This window comes from Chlorocebus sabaeus, chromosome 17 (assembly GCF_047675955.1).
Source record: "Chlorocebus sabaeus isolate Y175 chromosome 17, mChlSab1.0.hap1, whole genome shotgun sequence".
Classification (NCBI taxonomy): Eukaryota; Metazoa; Chordata; class Mammalia; order Primates; family Cercopithecidae; genus Chlorocebus; species Chlorocebus sabaeus.
In genome coordinates, this window is record NC_132920.1 from 7,819,523 (window position 1) to 7,839,097 (window position 19,575).

The window sequence follows — 19,575 nt, forward strand, 5'->3', positions numbered from 1 at the left end:
GCTGCCAATTCAGATTTGGCCATCTCTTCAAAATAAACAAAGCAGCCGAGGCCATAATTTATCTCTAGGCTGTGGAAAAGTCAGCAAAACTCAAAATCAGGCTGCCATCTGTGAAGGTGAAATGAATTATCAAGTGGCACACTAAATGGAATTAATAAATCAAGTTTGCGACTTTGCACACAGAATGAATAATGGGCCACTCTGCTAATTAATCCAGCCCAAAGCAGTCCATTTCCAGTTTAATAAGGGCTTTCACTCACCTTGCCAATCTTGACAGTTTCGGAATGTTCAAGGCCCAGAGCCAGCTGCTCCCAGGTTGGAGCCAGAGCTTTGCAGTGACCACACCACGGAGCGAAGAACTTGATAAAGTGGTCGCCTGGAGTGGAGAGCCAAGGCAGAGACGGGGGAAAGAGGAACTGTGATTTATGTCAGACCTCACTAGAGAGTTAATTGAAGAATCAGATCTTTGTCCTGCTTAGCAAATCTCAGTTCAGCATGAGCACTGTAATTGGTACAAAGGGACTCCATCAAATGTGTTTCTATTCATGAGTTCATAACAATACTCAAAACCAAATTTGTCATCTTTGATGGACAATCAGCAACAACTCATTATTTGGAAAACTGTAATAAAGGGAGAGAATGAGGCATTTCTCCCACCTCTCCCATATGCACTGCACCACTGAATAACCAGGTGATAAATGAGGGCGAGTTTCTCTTGGTTAAAAAATGAAGGGATGCTTGAATGAGTCTCGGCACTTCGCAGCCCTAAGGAATGAATGGAGCCAGGCCCTGCCCGTCATGGTCACCCACATCCCAAAGAGAGACAACTGGACACTGTGCCCCCACCAGCTATGAGGTCTTCCTGTGCCCCCAAAAAATATCACACTGAAACTGATTCTGTCCCCAGACCCAACTACCAATTTACAGGAAACAGAGAAATCAGGGAAGCATGTAGACCACACTACGGGGACACAATTAGCAAAGTCTGGACCACAGGGAGCTCTACAGGTGAAACCACCTATGTCTTCAGCAAGAAAGAGAAAGAGCTGTCTGGAGAACATGCAGGTTAAAAGAGCCTTAAAAGATATATACACACACACGAAACTACAGTGCTCAGAAATGCGCACTTCAGTGATGAAACCATAAAAGGAGTCGTGATATGGTTTGGCTGTGTCCCCACCCAAATCTCATCTTCAATTCCCACATGTTGTGGGAGGGGCCAGGTAGGAGGTAACAGGGACAGGTCTTTCCCGTGCTGCTCTCGTGATGGTGAGTATGTCTCATGAGAGCTGATGGTTTTAAAAATGGGAGTTTCCCTACACAAGCTCTTTTTGCCTGCCAATATCCACGTAAGATGTGACTTGCTCCTCCTTGCCTTCCACCATGATTGTGAGGCTCCCCTGGCCATGTGGAACTGTGAGTTCTCCATTAAACCTCTTTCCTTTGTAAATTGCCCAGTCTCGGGTGTATCTTCATCGGCAGTTTGAAAACAGACTAATATAAGTAGTTTCCATGAATGTCAGGAAACTGCCTTCTTGGAGAAGAAGGGAGGGCGGGCTGAGCCCTGGATGGGACACGGGAGGCTGGCAGTTTTATTTCTTGAACCGGACAGTAGTTACAGTGTGACCACTCTATAAAAATTCATTAAGCCCTACATTTGTTCTCTCGATCTGTATTACATTTTATCATAAAAAAAGTTTAAAAAGTAAAACATCATCCCCTTGGCTAGGGGACACACACACACAGAAAAAAACAAGCCCTCACAGCATCATTCTTTGGACACAGAAGGTGTTTAGCTGTTCTACCCTGACACTGGGCTGATACCAAACTGAAATCAGGCTGCGGTCAGGGAAAGAACTAACCAGTGGCATGTGGCCTGGCCTCCCAGCAGGACTGTGCCACGCTAAGGCTAACAGCTACTGCCTCATCAGCACAGCAACGATGCACCTGAAGAAAACGGTGCAAAACTTCCTTTAAAAGTTAACAACTTCCATTTAAAAACGTGCAAGGCTGAAACCACGTGCAGGTGTACGGCAGGTCCTGCGCTGTAAGATGGAGACAGGCTCTCCGGGAACCTAATCAGAGTACTGATGGGAAGCCAGCAAGGGCAGGAAGCCACCATGGTGCCTACATGACACAGCTCTGTGGCAGTGACCCACTCAGGGAGGCGCTGGCGAGGCCTGCCAGAGCCAGTCTGTAACAGGTGATTTGGGAAACACATCCTGCTCAGAGCCCAAGCCAATTCCAGCTGCAAATGCATTCCCGTAGCAGAACGGCTGAAGTTCCACTGTCAGGGCACCAGTACGGATAAAATAACAACTTTTAACAAAATGGGAAACGGCTGAAGGCCTCATGATCAGTTACTGTGGACAGTAAGTGTGGTGGGGGAGGGGCTCTGACTCCCAGCAGGCACAAGTCACAAGGCCGGAGGCAATCCAAGCCCTTTCTCACGTTTCCAACCCAGTCTTCTAAGGGGATTTCTCTCCATGGTAGCATTTGGTAATGGGAGTCAGCCAGGAAGCCAAATTCGCTTTCAAGTCATTCAGCATTGGGCCAAGTTTTCTGAAACACATCTACGGGTGAATAAAGGACGCTTACATATTCACATTGGAAATTTAATGGGGATCATTCTGATATTAGGAGACCATTTTCAAAAAATGGGATGTGGTATAGAAAGATCTTTTAAGTGGAAAGAGTAACTAATTTGATTCATGTTATAATGGTGTCATTACATTCTGGGTTTTGTTTGGTTGCTTTCTGAGACAGGGTCTCGCTCTGTCACCAAGGCTGGAGTACAGTGGTGTGATCACAGCTCACTGTAGCCTTGACCTTCCAGGCTCAAGCGATCTTCCCACCTCTGCTCCAGGAGTGCCTGGGACTACAGGCACACGCCACCATACCCAGCTTTTTTTTTTTTTTTTTTTTTTAAATCTTCTGTAGAGACAAGGTCTTGCTTAGGCTGATCTCGAACTCCTGGGCTCAAGCAATCATTCCACCTTGTTTTCCCCAAGTGCTGGGATTACAGGCATGAGCCACTATGCCCCATCTCAATTCTGTTTAGACAGGGAGAAGCTTTTGTTTCTGTCTGAGGTCATTAAGCATATGATTACCATTAATACACAGGCATACCTCCGAGATACTGTGGGTTCGGTTCCAGACCACTGCAATAAAGATCATATCACAAGAAAACAAGTCCCACAAATTTTTGTGTTCCCTAGTGGATATCAAAGTTATGTTTACACCATAGTCTACGAAATGTGCAACAGCATTATTTCTTTAAAAACAATGTACCTTAATTAAAAAATATTTTATTGCTAAAAAGATGCTGACAGAGGGATACAAAGCAAGCACGAACTGCTGGAAAAATGGCTAGACCTGCCAGATGCCGGGCTGCCAAAATCCTCAATCCATAAAAAATGCAGTATCTCCAAAGTGCAATAAAGTAAAGAGCAATCAAGCGAGGTGAGCCTGTCAATAAACAGTCTTAGCCAAGGCTGCACTGTCCAGCTGGTGCGTGGGCAATGTGAGCTTAGCATTACACTTGGCATTTCTGTGAGGGCACAGACAAAAGGAGAACTCATGTTTAAGAGGAGGTGCACTGAACAACGGTCCCAACAGCGCCTCAAGAGTGACCCTTTGTCAGTGCCACTGATGCTGCTAAGAGCCCATGAGTGGCAGGAAGGAAAAGCCCAGCACGCCAAGGAGTAAGTCAGTGGTTCTCTGAAGCTGGCACCAGGACGTCCCCCTTACCTTGTGCGACGTGCAGCTCAAAGTTGCTCGCTGAGAGCTCATACAGCCCCTGCTTGAGCTCAGGGGCTCTGGGCGGTTCCACTTCTGGCTCTGGTGTCTAACAGGAGGAAATAAAACAGTCATGGGGGTGTCAGTGGAGACACAGGGAAACCATCCAGGAGGTGACTGTGTCTGTGGGGAACCGCCTGCAGAGGCCTCCCTCACTCAACAACCTGGAACCTTTGTACGATGCTGCTGTGCTGAGTAAGGGCAGGTCAGGAACTGATCTCATCAAGCCTTCCGGAAGCTTCAGCAAAAAGCCTCCCGCCAGCCTCACCCTCGGTGAAAGCCCCGGTCTGAGGCTCCAGGGCAGCCAAGTGATAGCTGTCCCTATCCCAAAACCCAACCAAACAAAGCAGACAACGTAAAGGACAGTCTTACCCTACACCCTGTCCTCTTCTTTGAAATGTGCTTGGATACTTCACAAAGAATGCAAAATACAACGCCTGATGGACATATTCTGAAGGGGACAGCACTTGCAGACACCAGGGTGCCCAGCGCAGTGGCTCGCGCCTGTAACCCTAGCATTTTGGGAGGCTGAGGCAAGAGGACTGCTTGAGCCCAGCAGTTCAAGACCAGCCTAGGCAACAGAGTGAGACCCCATCACTACAAAAAAAATTTTTAATTACCTGAGCATGGTGATGTGCACCTGCAGTCCCAGCTACCTGGGAGGCTGAGGTGGGAGGATCACTTGATCCCAGGGCTGGAGGCTGCAGTGAGCTGAGAATGAGCCACTGCACTCCTGCCTGGACAACAAAGTGAGACTCTGTCTCAAAAAACACACAGATACCAGGGTAGCAAAATAGACAAAGCCGAGAACGAGAAACTCAGGGACCAGGAGGGCCTGGTTATCCTTACTTCACACAAATGACAGGGAAAATTGTAAGGAAGACACAACTGTGGAAGACGGATAAAGAGAAAAGGAGGTGATGAGAAGGAAAATGCAGGTGAATTAAAGGCAACAGAGAGAAAACCACGGCATGAACATAAGCTGCACCTTCAAGAAAGAAGGTAATTCACGTGACTAAGTCTTGTACAGAAAGAGGGGGAAAGGGGCTTTCCAAAAGACACTTCTGACAGGACCCAAGCAGACAGCAATGTGTGCAGCCGTCTAGTCACAATCCTACACTTCTCGACTTTTCAGACCAGGTACAGCTGTGGCTTCCAACTAAAGTAACCAGAAATGAGGGAAAGATAATGGAATCACTGTTCTGCTGCAGACACACGAGTGTGTATTACTCAGCTTTTATCTGGGGGTTCATATTCCTATTAAAAAGAATATCCAAGCTAAGTTGTTAAACGCTTTAAAAGTGCTGACAGTTCAAAGCTGTGCAGGGCTGGAATCATAAAGAACCGTAAAGTTTCCCTTCTGCTGCGAGCGTGTCAAGACTTTCAAAGTGCTAAATACCCACACGAAAGAATGCCCGAGGGAAGGATGGCTAAGTGAACAGGCAGTGAGTTCACATAAGGTGAAATAAAACACTGTGTGCCGCTCTCCATGAGACGTTCAAGGGCCTTTCGGTACGAAGCGTTCATTTACGGCACGTGCGGGGCGCCCCTAGTTGCTTCCTGGGTTCCTGGCAGACTCCAGAGCAGTCCCCCGGCCCGGGAACACCACAGTGCATCCCAGAAACAGGTGGCGTCTCACCCTGCAGTGGCGGCATACGCTGATACGGTTCTCAAGAAAGCAACCTGGCACTATTCATCAAGAGCCATAAAAATGATCTTGTTTTTTATTCTTGGGCTTACAATTTTATGTCTGGGAAGACTATATTCTAAAAATATCACTCAAAAGAAGAGGGGGGGAAATGTCCTTTACAACGATAAACTTGTTCCCTACAACATTACTGATGATGGAAAAAGTATACATAACCTAAATATCCAGACAGAAGTAAAGTTGAATTATGGCAAATCCACATGATAAAATAATGTAAGGCGTGGTCAATATAAAGACCACATAAATATATAAAATCATTAATGAGATGAAACATGTTTGTATGATTATAACTGTTCAAGAAAAAATACAGAAGCAAACATGGAAATATAAAAACTGCAGTAGAATGTACAAAGTGACAAATCGTCTTCTGAGTCTCTTGAATATTGCCACAACACTTTAAAAAAAATCTAAATTTATCCCACATGAATATTACAAAATGTAGGTACTAAGTTACTTAGGTATACAGATAAAGAACTTTCTTTAAAGTTTTCACTTAAAAAGCTAAGAGAATTCTGGTTTGCAGTATAAAGTATGCACACTTAACCTTTTCCACAATAAGGCATATGGTCATTGTTTCTGGCAATTATCTGGGACCTCCTGTTGCTGGGAGACACCAAAATATGGCAAGTTAGGTGACTGTGGTTCTGGGGTGGCACGGGGGGATCCCACACAGCCATCCTGCTCCCACACTGAGGAGACAGAAAGTCCCTTGCAGAGCCTGGACTCGCCCTCTCAGCCCTTCCCAAACTGCAGGTGAGGCCACGACCTCCACTAAGGGAAATGGGCCGTGAGATGAGGTCTTTCTGCCATCCTGATACTGCCTGCCGGTTTCTTGAATAAACCCATCACAGAAGACGGGCTTTTTTGGTGAAATTTATTTGAGGCTATTAACTCCTCCTTCAAATTGGTTTCCTACCATCCAATAGACGTGACCCCACAAAGATAATATTTTCATAAAGGAAACAATGTCAAATTTAAATCTGTATGAAAGTCACACCTGCTTATTCAGCTTTCTTGCCAGGACAAAGATGCAAATTTCCTGAGAGGTCTGTGGTTCTCCCTTTAAGCTAAAGTTAGGTAAGTCTCTGGTTCAGTGACATACATCACACACCAACAGTCTCCACCACACAGTTCAGAGAGTCTTTTTTTTTTTTTTTTGCAACGGAGTTTTTGCTCTGTTGCACAGGCTGGAGTGCAGTGGCGCGATCTCGGCTCACTCCAACCTCCTGGGTTCAAGTGATTCTCCTGCCTCAGCCTCCCAAGTAGCTGGGATTACAGGTGCCCACCATCATACCTCACTAATTTTTGTATTTTTAGCAGAGATGAGGTTTCACCACATTGGCCAGGCTGGTCTTGAACTCTTGACCTTGGGTGATCCACCCACCTCAGCCTCCCAAAGTGCTAGGATTATAGGCGTGAGCCACCGCACCCAGCCGAGTTGACAGAGTCTTTACAGGTGAGGGATGGAAGTACTGAATCAGCAGCCAAGTTTCTGATTAGATCATCAGAGAAGATGGGGCAGAGCGGAAGAGCCGCACAGACACACTGGAAAATGGCATCAGTAAGCGGCAAAGCTCCAAAAGGACCACCACAGACCACCTTCAAATGAGTGGGCGCCTAGCTGGTACAAGAAGGTAGTCCTAGGTCTTTGTTGAAATTGAAAGTACAAAGACTTCAGATGTCTTCCTAGCTCATCAGGATCCTACAGTGTAGGAACACAGGTCTTCTTCCAGTCCCTCTCCAACACACCAGCATGACCCACCAGGTCTACCCGCACTCCCGGGGCCTGAGCGCTCGGCATTAATCAGAAGAAACCACCCACAAAGGGACACTTAACCAGTGGGTTATGATCATGATGATTTATAACAAAGTGAAGACTTCCAACATCAACTGGGAAGGGGGAGGATTATAAATTCTTTTTAGTACTTAATATTCTAAGAGTCTACAAATCTCCTGATATTAGCCTTAGTATGGGAAGTGCATTAAGACACAGAGTATTAACGGTACAAAATGATGTTATAAGCAAAGCCCATTAGGGACTCAGGGACTGAGCACTGAGAAGAAAAGGAAGGATCCACCCTACGGGTACAGCTGGCGGGCTAGGCCTGAGCCAGAGGACTGCAGGTGGTGGAGGGCAAAGGTCGGGGGGATGGGAGGAGGCTCCAGTGCTGGCTTGGATAGGAAATTCTAGGCTGGGCCCGGCCCTGACCCCAGGTGGTCCAGAGTCAGTCTCAGATGCTGGGGAACAGTTGTGAACTGTATTACCTGTGACAGTGGCAGGGTGGCAGTGTTAACAAGGAGTAAGTGCTTATCTGTGAGACCACACAAGTGACTTCCCTGAAGACTGACTACAGCCAAACAAGGTGCAGGGTGGCGGGAAAGACAAAACCAAAATGGTGGTAACTGTTGAAGCTGAGGGTTTAGTCTTCTCTTGACTTTTGTGCACATTTCGGTATTTCCATACCAAAAAAATTTTTGTAAAAGTTCATCTTTACCTATAATATCAATGAGCTCTAAAAAAAAAAGTAGAGTTGCTTTAAAATGGCAGCCTGAATCATTAACCGCAACTGGCCTCTGCCCCATTACATATTACCCCAAAGATGCAGGCAGGGAGAAAGGGAGGGAGGGAAGCAGGTAGGCACTGACCGCTGGCTCCTCGTTCAGTGTCCGTAGCATCCAGTTTTCCAGTGTCTGGAAATCCCGAGGACCCTGGTACTTCACAGCTTCTTGGCCTGGCTTGAAAAGCTTTAAGCTGAAAGAATAGCAAAGGATTAGTCAGAGCAAAAAGAAAGTTGTTTTACCAGAGAGCAAACTCATTTAGTGAGACAATTAGAAAATGGGCTGTCAAGGGGCTGCAGCCAGGCACACATCCGCTCTTCTCTGATAAAAAGGAAACAAAACTAATGTTCCAGGAGGTAATACATTTAGTTAATCCTAAACTTTTAGAAGTTTCTGATTTTATCCAAGGAAAACTAAAATGAGGTGAAAACTTCCAGCCTAATGCTGTGAGTGAAGCCTTAAAAGCTACAAGTATTCAGTGCTCCTCTGCAGCAGCCTCGGGCCTCCCCCGCAAGCTACTGTTATGCTTTCCCAGCTTCAGCAGTTGTTGTGTATGTGTTCAAATTAGGACCGGAGTAGATACAGTGTTGTTTCGCAATCAAGGTATTCTTCCAGGCCACCCTGGCAGGTATTCAACTCTTGCAAAGCATGAATATCCAGTTACTGTGACAATTCAAGTTTCCAGCTATAAGAACATCTGTGACATTGACTGATGCAGTCCATTCACCTCCCCAGAGAAGGAATCTTTTCTTTTTCCTACAAATGTTGGCCTCTGAAGGAATCTGCAGAGAGGATATGGGAGCAGGCTCTTTAACCATAAGCGAAAGACATCACCAGAGGATGAAATTAACACTCCCAGTTTTGCATCCCTCCAGCAGTCATGGTGAAACATGCTCTAATGCGCTAGATAAAAACTCACAGACTACTAAGAGAAAAAAAAAGAAATACCGAGTACCATTTGTTGGCAAGCCTGCTCATCTAAAACACCCCTGCCACTTCTACAGCACGTATGTGGATTTTGTGAGTAGATGTCCAATGTACAGTATCAGAATTGTAAGATGGCAACATATGTAAAAATCGGACATGAAAGTTTGAATACTGTCTTAGTTCAACAGCTGTAACAGAAGACCACAGACTGGGTGTCTTAGAAACAACAGAATCTATTTCGCCTAGTTCTAGAGACTGGGAAGTCTGAGATCGAGGTGCCAGCAGAGCCAGTGTCTGGAGAGGGCTTTCTGGTTCACAGATGGCGTCTTCTTGCTGTGTCCTCCTGTGGCAAAAGGGGAACAGAACTCTCTGGGGCCTCCTTCATAAGGTATGTAACCCCATTCATGAGGGCTCCACCCTAATGACCTACTCCCTCTCTAAGGGCCCACCTCCTATTGCCAGCCTTGGGGATCAGGGTTTCACCTATGAATGCTGGGGGACACAAACATTCAGTCCATAAAAAATGGCTAATTCTCCTTAAAATGAAGTCACATGGCTAGATTAGGCTTTGAAATGAAAACAGGCATACTGGCCTTACCCAGAACCTAAGATGGTACCATGGGGCATAGGTAAGGTCCCTAATGTGTCTCCAATGCAAAACATACACCTAGCTTCCTCAGTAGCTCAGTCTCATAACACAAAAAACAGCCAAAACTTCACTAGATTTGGCCAGTACACTGGCTACTTCACGAAGTTCAACATGATAAGCAACTGCAACATCTGCAGTAACAAAGATGATTGCTCTCACCTAGCCTGGCACCTCCCCAGGCTCCCACAAGGTGTGTTCCGCACCTGGAAACAGAAACTGCTTCCTGCATGGCTCTGCCTCCCACCAACGCTCTTCAGGAAGGGAAATGGGTGGATCCTCAAGACATCAGAAAGGAACAGGGACTGTCACACTCATTCCTTGTGTCTTCGCTAAAAGTAAAATACAGTAAGACCTAGCCTATGATTTTTGTAATTTGCTATTCATTTGAGCAAAACAAAAAATTAAAAAAAAAAAAAATCTCTTCTTGTTGTTGGACTGAAAATCGTTCTAACCTGCCCAAGAAGTCTGAGATTCTTCCTCGGTAAGTTCACAGAGCCCAGAAATAGAGTGGGCACTTCTGGTCCAGACCTTCCAGTCAGTTTGGGGCATCTGACTTCAATTCTCACTGTCGATGGCGGTGAAGAAGGTGATGGAGACTGGGCCACAGGGTACAAGCCCAAACAAAGTATTGCCCCAGATTTCTGCTATTACCACGCCTCCACACCAGCATCTGAGTCTCCTCTTTCCAGGAGACAGCAGGGAGAAAACCCCCATGTAGGTATTGCCTTGGCAAACAGCATGATGAAAGTTCTATTCCTGTAGACAGTGTTATGAGTTGAACTGTATCCTGCAAAACAGATCTGTGTAAGTCATAACCATCAATCTCAGAAGGTGACCTTATTTAGAATAAGGTGTTTACAGAGATATTCAAGTTAAAATGAGGTCATTAGGATGGGCCTGAATCTAGCATGACCGGTGTCCTTGTAAGAAGGGTTAATTTGGACAGAGAGAGACACACACACACACAGGGAGAAGGGCACACGAGGACAGAGGATGGCAGTGATGCATCTACAAGCCAAGGAACGCCAAAGATGACCAGGAAACCAACAGGAGCCAGGAGGAGGCAAGGGAGGATTCCCCTACAGGTTTCAGAGGCAGCATGGCCCTGCTGCCGCCTTGATTTAGGACCTCTGGCCTCCAGCACTGTGGAGAATACATTTCTATTGTTTCTGGCCACCCAGTTTGTGGAATTTTGTTATGCACAGCCTAGGAAACTAACACAGGTGGTTTCCCCCGTCAGTCCTGCCCTGCTGTAATGATTCGTGACTGGCCCAACAGGAAGACCTCAAAACATTTTCCTGAGCACAGCCAGCCATCTCTAGGGGACATGGGAGCCCAAATTCCCTGCCCCTCCAATCCTTTACTCCAGTTACACTCGCCAGGGAAGAATGACATGAAAGCTCATGTCCTGAAACATGCCTGGACTCAGGCAGGTACAACACCTGCTTCAGGCCTCACAACCGCCCTATGGGATGGGTACTTTCTTAGAGGAGTAAAAGCTCACTCAAGTCAAGCCACAGATGCCCCGACACGACCACATTTCGTACAGCACGTTCCACCTTCTGCATTCTCGGGGGGAAGTAATCTGTTCTCGGGAGCTTCTGCAGGGCAGTGATGGCCACAGAGGTTCCTTCCCAAACTGTGTTCAGTGTGATGTAAGCTCGTTTGTGTTCTTTTTAATAACACAAAACCAGCCCATGGTTTACTTGGGGAGACCAGATCTTCTCATTAAAAATCTAAACACATGATCCAATACGGGCCTTTTTAAATTTGTGACTTTTTAAATTTGTGATGGTTGTTGGTGAATACCAACTACGGAGTAGCTGATATTGCAGCTGATAGCTGTTATGGCCAGGCTTAGGCGGAAGCCTTCGCTTCCTTCTCTGACGCCCCATTAACATATACCACTCTCAGCTCCATTACAGGTCCTGTGCCACCTTCCCCGTGGCATGGTGTGTGGTGCACACAGTCTCAGACCACAGATGGTCAGCAGGTTAAGAGGAAAGACACCACAGCCAGCCCACCCCGACTGCCCCTGAACTTTGACAGCAGCAGGCTCTCCACAGGTAAGCATTTACCTCCTGGCCCTCATCTCTGCTCACTACCTGCTGCTTTGGGATGCTCTTGATCCATACTTTAAAAGCAATACTATAAAGCATAGAAAAGCTAATGCTTTTATGTAGATACAGATAGTAGGCAATTTTATCTCCATTGATCTGATTTAAGGTAAACCCAAATTATGGCACTTACATTAGCAGGTAGTCACCAAAGACGAAGAATTCCAGAGTCCTTTGTGGAAATGCCCACATTTCCAGATGGGAGGGTAAACCCTAACATGTATCAGGTGTGCTCAAATTGGTGTCTGCACACATTCCATGTAAGTCCCATAACAATGTTTGGGGGATCACCTTACTTACAGGTTAAATGATGAGGCCAGAGCTGGGTGGTAAGTAAATGGGAGAGCTGGGATTTGACTATGACTTCTAGGTTCAAGCCTAGAGCTCCCTCCACTTTTCTGCCTCCCAGGTTTGAATATAAGCTCCAATTTTATGCTTTATTGATGGCCCCCTATAATACCCAATTAAGCAATAAATTGTATAGAATTGACTTCATTCCTCAATTGAAACAAACAGCAAGGAAGTGACCGTGGCAATCCCTCCACCTCCTTCAGAAACAGCTTCTTCTCTCTTTTGAAGAACTGCTTTTCCCTCCAACACTTGGCACATGGTGTGAATGGGCACGTGTCTTGCTATAAGCTCCTGTTTCCCTGGCCACAGTGACTATTCCTGGAACGAACACTCCAGCCAAGCAGGGCCAGTGAGTGGTGAGCCCTTCTGTGCAAACAGATACAGGCCTGGAAAGCCGTCATCTCAAGGGAGGCGCAGCAGAAACAGACCCCGGACCCCTGAAGCTGGGTCTCAGAGGTTCCTCCACAGCCTTTTAAATAGTCCTTTCTTTCTGTTTAATAAGAGAACAATTATATTTCTAGAATTGAGAACGTTTCAATTTCTATTTCTTATAACCAAAAAAATTCTTAACTGTCAAGGAAGTAAGTATCATCATCTGTCAGACTCTATACTTCTTTCCAACAGAAACAGCCCTGTGGGAGTCACACGGGAAGGAACTATAGGAAGGGTGTTTGCGAATACGAGTCACTAGAAAAAGCAAGCCAAAACTGATGACAGTCTACGCACACTGTGTAAACTGTACCAGTGAACATCTAGCATGGCGGGGCCACCATTTTCGTCTTGCAAACACATTCTCTTATAAACAGGAAAACCCAACACTGATGAATTCAAGGTTATCCAGAGTACGAAAGGCAACTAAAATAGACACAGCGTTAAATGCAATTTCTCCCTAATGACAGGGACTGCCTCCTTAAATTTAGTATCTCTTCACTCCTTTACCAAAAGTTTAGGACTTTCTTTGTAACCAGGAACCACCTGGGAAGTGTGCCCCCTTTCTTCCGACTTACGTGGGGTATCCTCGCACTCCCTGGGCGGAGCACACATCGGAGTGGGCCGTGCAGTCCACTTTAGCCACATAGACTTTGGCATCTTCCATGCTGTTATATTTGTCTCCCAGGTCATTCCAAGTTGGCTGCAGCCGCTGGCAGTGTCCACACCTGGAACAAAGCGAGAGTACAAGCGCACTGAGTACCAGGTCACAAGGCAGCTGGCCCACAATTTCAGCCCTGTCCAGGAGGCAATGGGGCTTTCAGTCCTTTCTTTACACCACTGCAGATGGCAGCTCCTGGACCAGTACTCCAGGACCTCTCTCCCCTGCTCCCTCCCCTCCAGAGTCGCTGCCCTGTTCTCAGCATGAACCCTCGGCCTTGTGCCAGCATGAAACTTAGCAGAGTGTTGTTCTGGATCCTACCTGTTCTGGCCCTGCTGACTTCCCACTTGACTTCTATTCCAGAGTCCACCCTCCTTCCCCCTTGCGGCCTAGTCCTGAGCCCTACTGCAGCATCTGCAGTGTTCCCAAAGGGCTATCGCTTGGTTTGGCCCTGGGACACGTTCTCTGACACTTCCTCTGTAAACTCCACCTAACTAAATCTACCTGCCCTTCAGGTAGATTGGGTGTCACCTCCTCCAGCAAGTCTGCCCCGACTCCCCGGGTCATTCAGTGCCCGTTCTCTTCTCCTGCCCTTCTGGAAAGCCCTTCTACTCCTCCCTTGACAGTAGCTTAGCACTTCCTGCTGTATCTGCTACTTTTACTCACAAACCAAACAGCGACAAATACAAGGCAATCTCAAAATTTACTCAATTGCAATTTTCTCCAATGAGAAGGAAAAAAAAAGTTTGTGGCCACCTAAACGTCTAGGGTTGAAGTAAGCAAACGTCTACAGTATTTATTGTATGAATTCAGTTATGTACAAATATTTTTAAATCACCTATCATTTAAAAGAGTGTATTAATTAGGCTTCTTCCATGCTTCACATTCCATGAGGATATCACCATCTTTCCCAACACTAGATCTTGAGTCATACAGCTGACCACAGCTCTTCCTGCATTCTCAGGACAGTACGTCTACAGTGCCATACCCGAATTTTTAATGAGACAACCCTAGAAACTTTATCCCAAGTTTCAACTACAATCCCATAGCGTGATGACACATGGGTTTGTTATTTAATATGGTAGGTATACACTGATGCCTACAATATAACCACTTTGCTGTATCGCTTTTTAAAATGTTTAAAAAAAAAAAAAAAAAAACTTGCTTATAAGAATACCCAACGCTTAGAATTGTGACTTCTTCCTCAAAATAATTTAATAATCTCTGTTAAATCTTTTTTATTTTCTGATAGATTACCTCAAAAATAAGCATTTAAGTTGGATCCAGTGGCTCATGCCTGTAATCCCAGCACTTTGGGACGCTAAGGCAGGAGAACTGCTTGAGCCCAGGGGTTCAAGACTGGCCTGGGTAACACAGCAAGACCCCCATCTACAAAAAATTTTTAAAAATTAGCCTGGTATAGTGGCACACACCTGCAGTCCTAGCTACTTGGGAGGCTGAGGCAGAAGGATCACTTGAGGCCAGGAGTTTGAGGCTGCAGTGAGCTATGATCACACCACTGCACTCCAGCCTGGGTGACAGAGTGAGATTTTGTCTCTTAAGAAAAAAAGGATTTAAGCCAGGTGCGGTGGCTCACACCTGTAATCCCAGCACTCTGGGAAGCCAAAGCTGGTGGATCACGAGGTCAGGAGTTTGAGAACAGCCTGACCAACATGGTGAAACCCCATCTCTACTAAAAATACAAAAATTAGCTGGGCGTGGTGGCACGCACCTGTAATCCCAGCTACTCAAGAAGCTGAGGCAGGAGAATCGCTTGAACCTGGGAGGCGGAAGTTTGCAGTGAGCCGAGATCATGCCATTGCACTCTAGCCTGGGCAACACAGCAAGACTCCGTCTCAAAAAAAACAAAAGAAAAGAAAAAAAAGGATTTAAAAGTAGCACTGAAAAAGTCTGCCTCAAGATAATGTTTCTTCCCTAAACAGCACTTTCTTGGCCAGCTAAGAGAATCCCTGCTTTATGAGACACTCAGATACAAAAAAAAAGAAAAAAAGCACAGTGAAACTATACATACAGATTTAATTTTTGTAGATTCAACAAAGTGAGTTTGTGTGGCGGGGAGAAGGAAACAAGAAAAAAAGGCAATTCCCACAGAACCCTGACGTGTGTGCACGCTGGGAGATGTGAGGTTTTTGTTCCTCAGCTGGTCTTGGTTCCCGCATGCTTCTCATGGCATGAGCATTTCTCTGACTATATTAAGTGTGACCTGCCGTCTAAAGACAGGTTTGAGAACTAGTCCATTTGGTGTTTAACCAAAGAAGCCATGATAGTTCTAAGGCTGGAGGAAACGCTGCCAGTGAGGACTTTACTGACTGACTGGGGCGGTGTCCAACAAGGTACCTTCCTAAGGGACTGTCAAGGGCAGTTCTGACCCTAGGGGACTTTGATCAGTTATGCTCATTCTGGAACTTTAGAACTCCTCTGCAATCTTGATGAGGTTTTGTTGTGTTACCGTGTTTTGTTTTGTTGTTTTTTTGTGTGTGAAAACACAAGATTAGATTAAGAATGAGAATAAACAATAAGTAAGTTTGTGCTACACTAAATCAAAACTGACCTTTCTGGGCCATCACCAAGTTGGATGTGCCCTTGATCCTGGCGGTGATGGGGCCACAGATGCTATCTAGTTGGCCCTGTGGCTACAGCACCCAGCTCTGAGACAGACAGCTGCATTCACAAAGAAGCCTGTGGCCAAGAAGTAGAGCAAAGCTACCTGGTCCAAATCTTGACCTCACTGTCACCAGGTTCGGGGTGACTCACAAACTAGCCATACAGAAGCTGTGACCTAGCAGTAGGACAACCCTGCAGCTGCCAAGCTCAGGGCAAAAATACACAGATCAATGTTTTTGTTACAGGGGCTCCAGCCCCTTAATCACACGTGGGCTTTCACCATTTGACGGCAGTGGAAACTGGAAAAAGGTATGTGTGTGTTGAGGGGGAGTCCACTGAGTATTCTATCTGAGCTCTAAACGCTCAGCTGACCACTCCAGGACCTCCTTCCCTCCCCTGCAAAGGCCCCTCCAGAGTCACCACCTTGTTCTCAGCATTACACTTACCAAGCAAGCTGTTGTTTCAGGTATTGTTGGTCCTACTTGATCTGGCCCCCCTGACCTCCCATTTGACCTCTCTGTCCACTCAGCCTCCTTTCCTGGCAGCCTATTCCTGAGCCCTACTGCAGTTATCTGCAGTTTTCTGAAAGGGCCCTCCTGAAAGTCCAACTTAAACACCGTCATAGAAACCCACATATCTCTATTTAAATATTTGTAGTAGACTATCAAGAAGTCAACAAATAGACCGGGCGCAGTGGCTCACACCTGTAATCCCAGCAGTTTGGGAGACCGAGGCGGGCGAATCGCAAGGTCAAGAGATCAAGACCATCTTGGCCAACATGGTGAAACCCCATCTCTACTAAAAATACAAAAATTAGCTGGACATGGTGGCACACACCTTGTAGTCCCAGCTACTCAGGAGGCTGAGGCAGAAGAATCGCTTGAACCCAGGAGATGGAGGTTGCAGCGAGAGGAGCTTGCACTATTCCAGCCTGGCAACAGAGCAAGACTCCACCTCTTAAAAAAAAAAAAAAAAGCCAACAAATAACAACATAAACAGTTAATTTTTTGGGAAGCATCCACCTAAATGTCTAGAAGCCACATATAATGGAAAAGGAATTTACTTAATACCAAGTGTCCAGACGTGCCAGTTTTCTGTCTCACTCAGCCCAGGACTAGCTGGTATTTACTGCAGAGATTCTAACTTAAAATTCCTTTGGCACTGCAGGGACTTATTACATCTACACGTCAGTTTTTCTTTAAAAAAAAAAAAAAAAGGTGAAAGAACGAGGTGTGATGACTCATGCCTGTAATCTCAGTACTCTGGGAGGCCAGGGCAGAAGGACTGATTGAGACCAGGAGTTTGAGACCAGCCCGGGCAACATAGCGAGACCCTGTTCCTACCAACAACAACAACAAAAAAATAAGCTGGGTGTGGTGACCTGCGCCTGTAGTCACTGCTACTCCAGAGGCTAAGGCAGGAGAATCACTTGAGCCCAGGAGTTAGAGGCTACAGTGAGCTGTGACTGCATACCACCACGTTTTAACAGAGCAAGATCCCATCTCTAAAATAAATAAATAATGAAGAAAGAAAAAAGAAAACCCATGGACAGATTTATTCCACTGAAATGGGCTCCAATTAAGTAGTACATTTAATTGCAATAGTTGCTGAGAATACTCCTGTACAGAGAGAAACTGTTAATATTGCCTGCTTGTTTTATGTTACAAAGTAATTTCTATACCACTAGTAGTTCTAAAAAACTCGAGTCAGTTGGTTCTTGGGAATTTGAAACACAATGTACTTCATATGTACATTGTTAATAAACCCACACTGGTCCAAAAAGTTGATTTAACTCCAAATGGACTGAAACACAGTAACAGCCTGAATACAGGGTTAAGAGAAAAACGTTTCTCCCAGTTTGAAATGTACAATTTCTGAACTGGCCATTTTTCTTAGGGTACCTTTTCTCTATGCCTTCCTACATCCCTTTCCCAAGTGAGCCTCTGCTTAGCTCTGGGGAAGAACACCAAGTTCTGCAACAAGCACCTGCAGGCTATTCCAGCCTCTCAAAGGTCTTGTGTCCTAAAATCATGGCTTTTCTACCCTGGCCTGTGATCACTTCCCTTCCTCGGGGCATCCCAGCGCTGGCAGGAAAGCTGTGCACATGCTTGTGTGAATGACAGGAAGCCCTTCCGTGGGATGAGTGCCAGGGTAGGGGTCTCTCAGGTCAGCAGCGAGGCCCACACCAAAGCCCCGCCCAGAGAACCAAAACAGGAGGGACCATCTGCTCAACTGAGGGGCTTTTCCGGATCTTACACATAACAAGTGACCTAGCCCCGAGAGAGCAGGGGGGAGGTGACAGGACGGCCTGGAGTTGAGGACCAGTGGGCTCCGATCAGAGAGCACACCCACCCTGAGCTGCAGAGAGTTGGGGGGGGCGGGTCCAGAACTCGCACTACCTTGGTCTTTCCGGGGTAGCTAGGCAACCCTCCTCTGCCTGGACCACTCCTTCCTATCCCATAAAACACGCACAAAGTGGGAAACGACACTTTCCTGAGTTCTGTTTTTCAATTAAAGCCTCTGGAAGGGGACGTGCCCGCCGTCTAAGTGTCCCAGCCGACCCCGGTGGCCGCGGCAGCAGCAAGGCCGCTCCGGTGAGTGCACGTGGCCCACGGGCAGGCCGCGCGTCCGGCCGGCACAGGAAGTTTGGGGCTCTGGGCAGGGACCGCGGGGTGACATCTGGACTCCCGGCTGCCCGAAAGGGCGACGACCCCACATTCCCCTCCCTCGGTGCCGAGGTCCAAGAGGGTGTTGAATTCAGGAGCGCGACACAGGGCGGGCTTTTCCCGGCTGCCCCTCGGGGACCGCCCCCTCCTCCCGCGCCGCCCCGGCCGCCAAGCGCCACGTCAGCCGCGAGCGCCCGGTCCGCTGCGCTCACGCCCCCCAACCCGGAGCCCCAAGCCCTCGGTCCCCTGCCGTCTCCAGCTCCCGGCCCCGAGCCGCGGCGCCCGCGCCCCACACCTCCCAGCCGGAGCCCCGAGCCCGCAGGGTCCCCGCGCCCCCAGTGCCCACGTCCCGCAGCCCTGAACCCCGAGCCCCGCGCCCGCAGCGCACACGCCGCTGACCCGAGCCGTCGGCGCCCACGTGGCCCCCCGCCCGGGACCCCCGCCCGCGGGCATAAGCGCCCCACGCCCCCCGAAGCGGCAGGTGCGGGGCAGGGCGCCGGCCTGCGCGGCGTTACCAGGGCGCGAAGAACATGACGAAGTGCGCGGCGCTCTGGATCCCGTGCGTGAACATGTCGGCCGTGTACAGGTGCTTGCTGTGCGGGTCCTGCCCGTCCCCGCCGTCCGCCGCTGGGGACCCGTCCGCCGCCGCCGCCGCCTCCTGGGCCCGGGCGCTCCAGCGCCCGCCGCCGCCATGGCCCAGCAGCAGCAGCAGCAGCAGCAGCGCGGTCAAGGCCGACGGCCGGGCCAGCAGCGGGAGGAGGCGTCCTGGGCGCGCGGGCATCGCGGCGGGGCTGGGCGCGCTCTCGCCGCGGCCGCCGGTCCCCTCGCAGCGCCCGCCCTGCGCCCCGCCCCGGAGAGGCCGCGCCCCTTCCTCTCCCCGCCCGCCCGCGCCGGCGCGCGCTCGCTACCCGCCCGAGGCCCGGGTCCGCGCACCGGGAGGGAAGGGCTGGAGCGAGGGACGGAGTCTGGGAGGGCCTTCCGAGTCCGGCCTCCTGCGCTTCCCACCACGGGACGGCTCGCCCCAATCCCGCGAGGCTCCTGCGCCTCCGCAACCCAGGCCCTCACCCCTTTCCCCGTGGGCCCGC

At 48.2% G+C, this 19,575-nt stretch overlaps 1 protein-coding gene across 1 annotated transcript in view; it reads right to left on the bottom strand.

Moving 5' to 3' along the window:
- Positions 1–19,299, bottom strand: part of TXNDC5 (thioredoxin domain containing 5) — a 28,989-nt gene extending 9,690 nt beyond the window's left edge. The window contains exons 1-5 of the mRNA XM_007973750.3: positions 19,006–19,299; positions 13,117–13,266; positions 8,153–8,258; positions 3,751–3,847; positions 261–376 (exon numbers count right to left, since the gene is read on the bottom strand). Coding sequence (XP_007971941.3) covers positions 261–376; positions 3,751–3,847; positions 8,153–8,258; positions 13,117–13,266; positions 19,006–19,271 — 735 coding nt within the window. The 5' untranslated portion in view covers positions 19,272–19,299. The remainder of the gene's footprint in view (positions 1–260; positions 377–3,750; positions 3,848–8,152; positions 8,259–13,116; positions 13,267–19,005) is intronic.
- Positions 19,300–19,575: the final 276 nt, after the last annotated feature.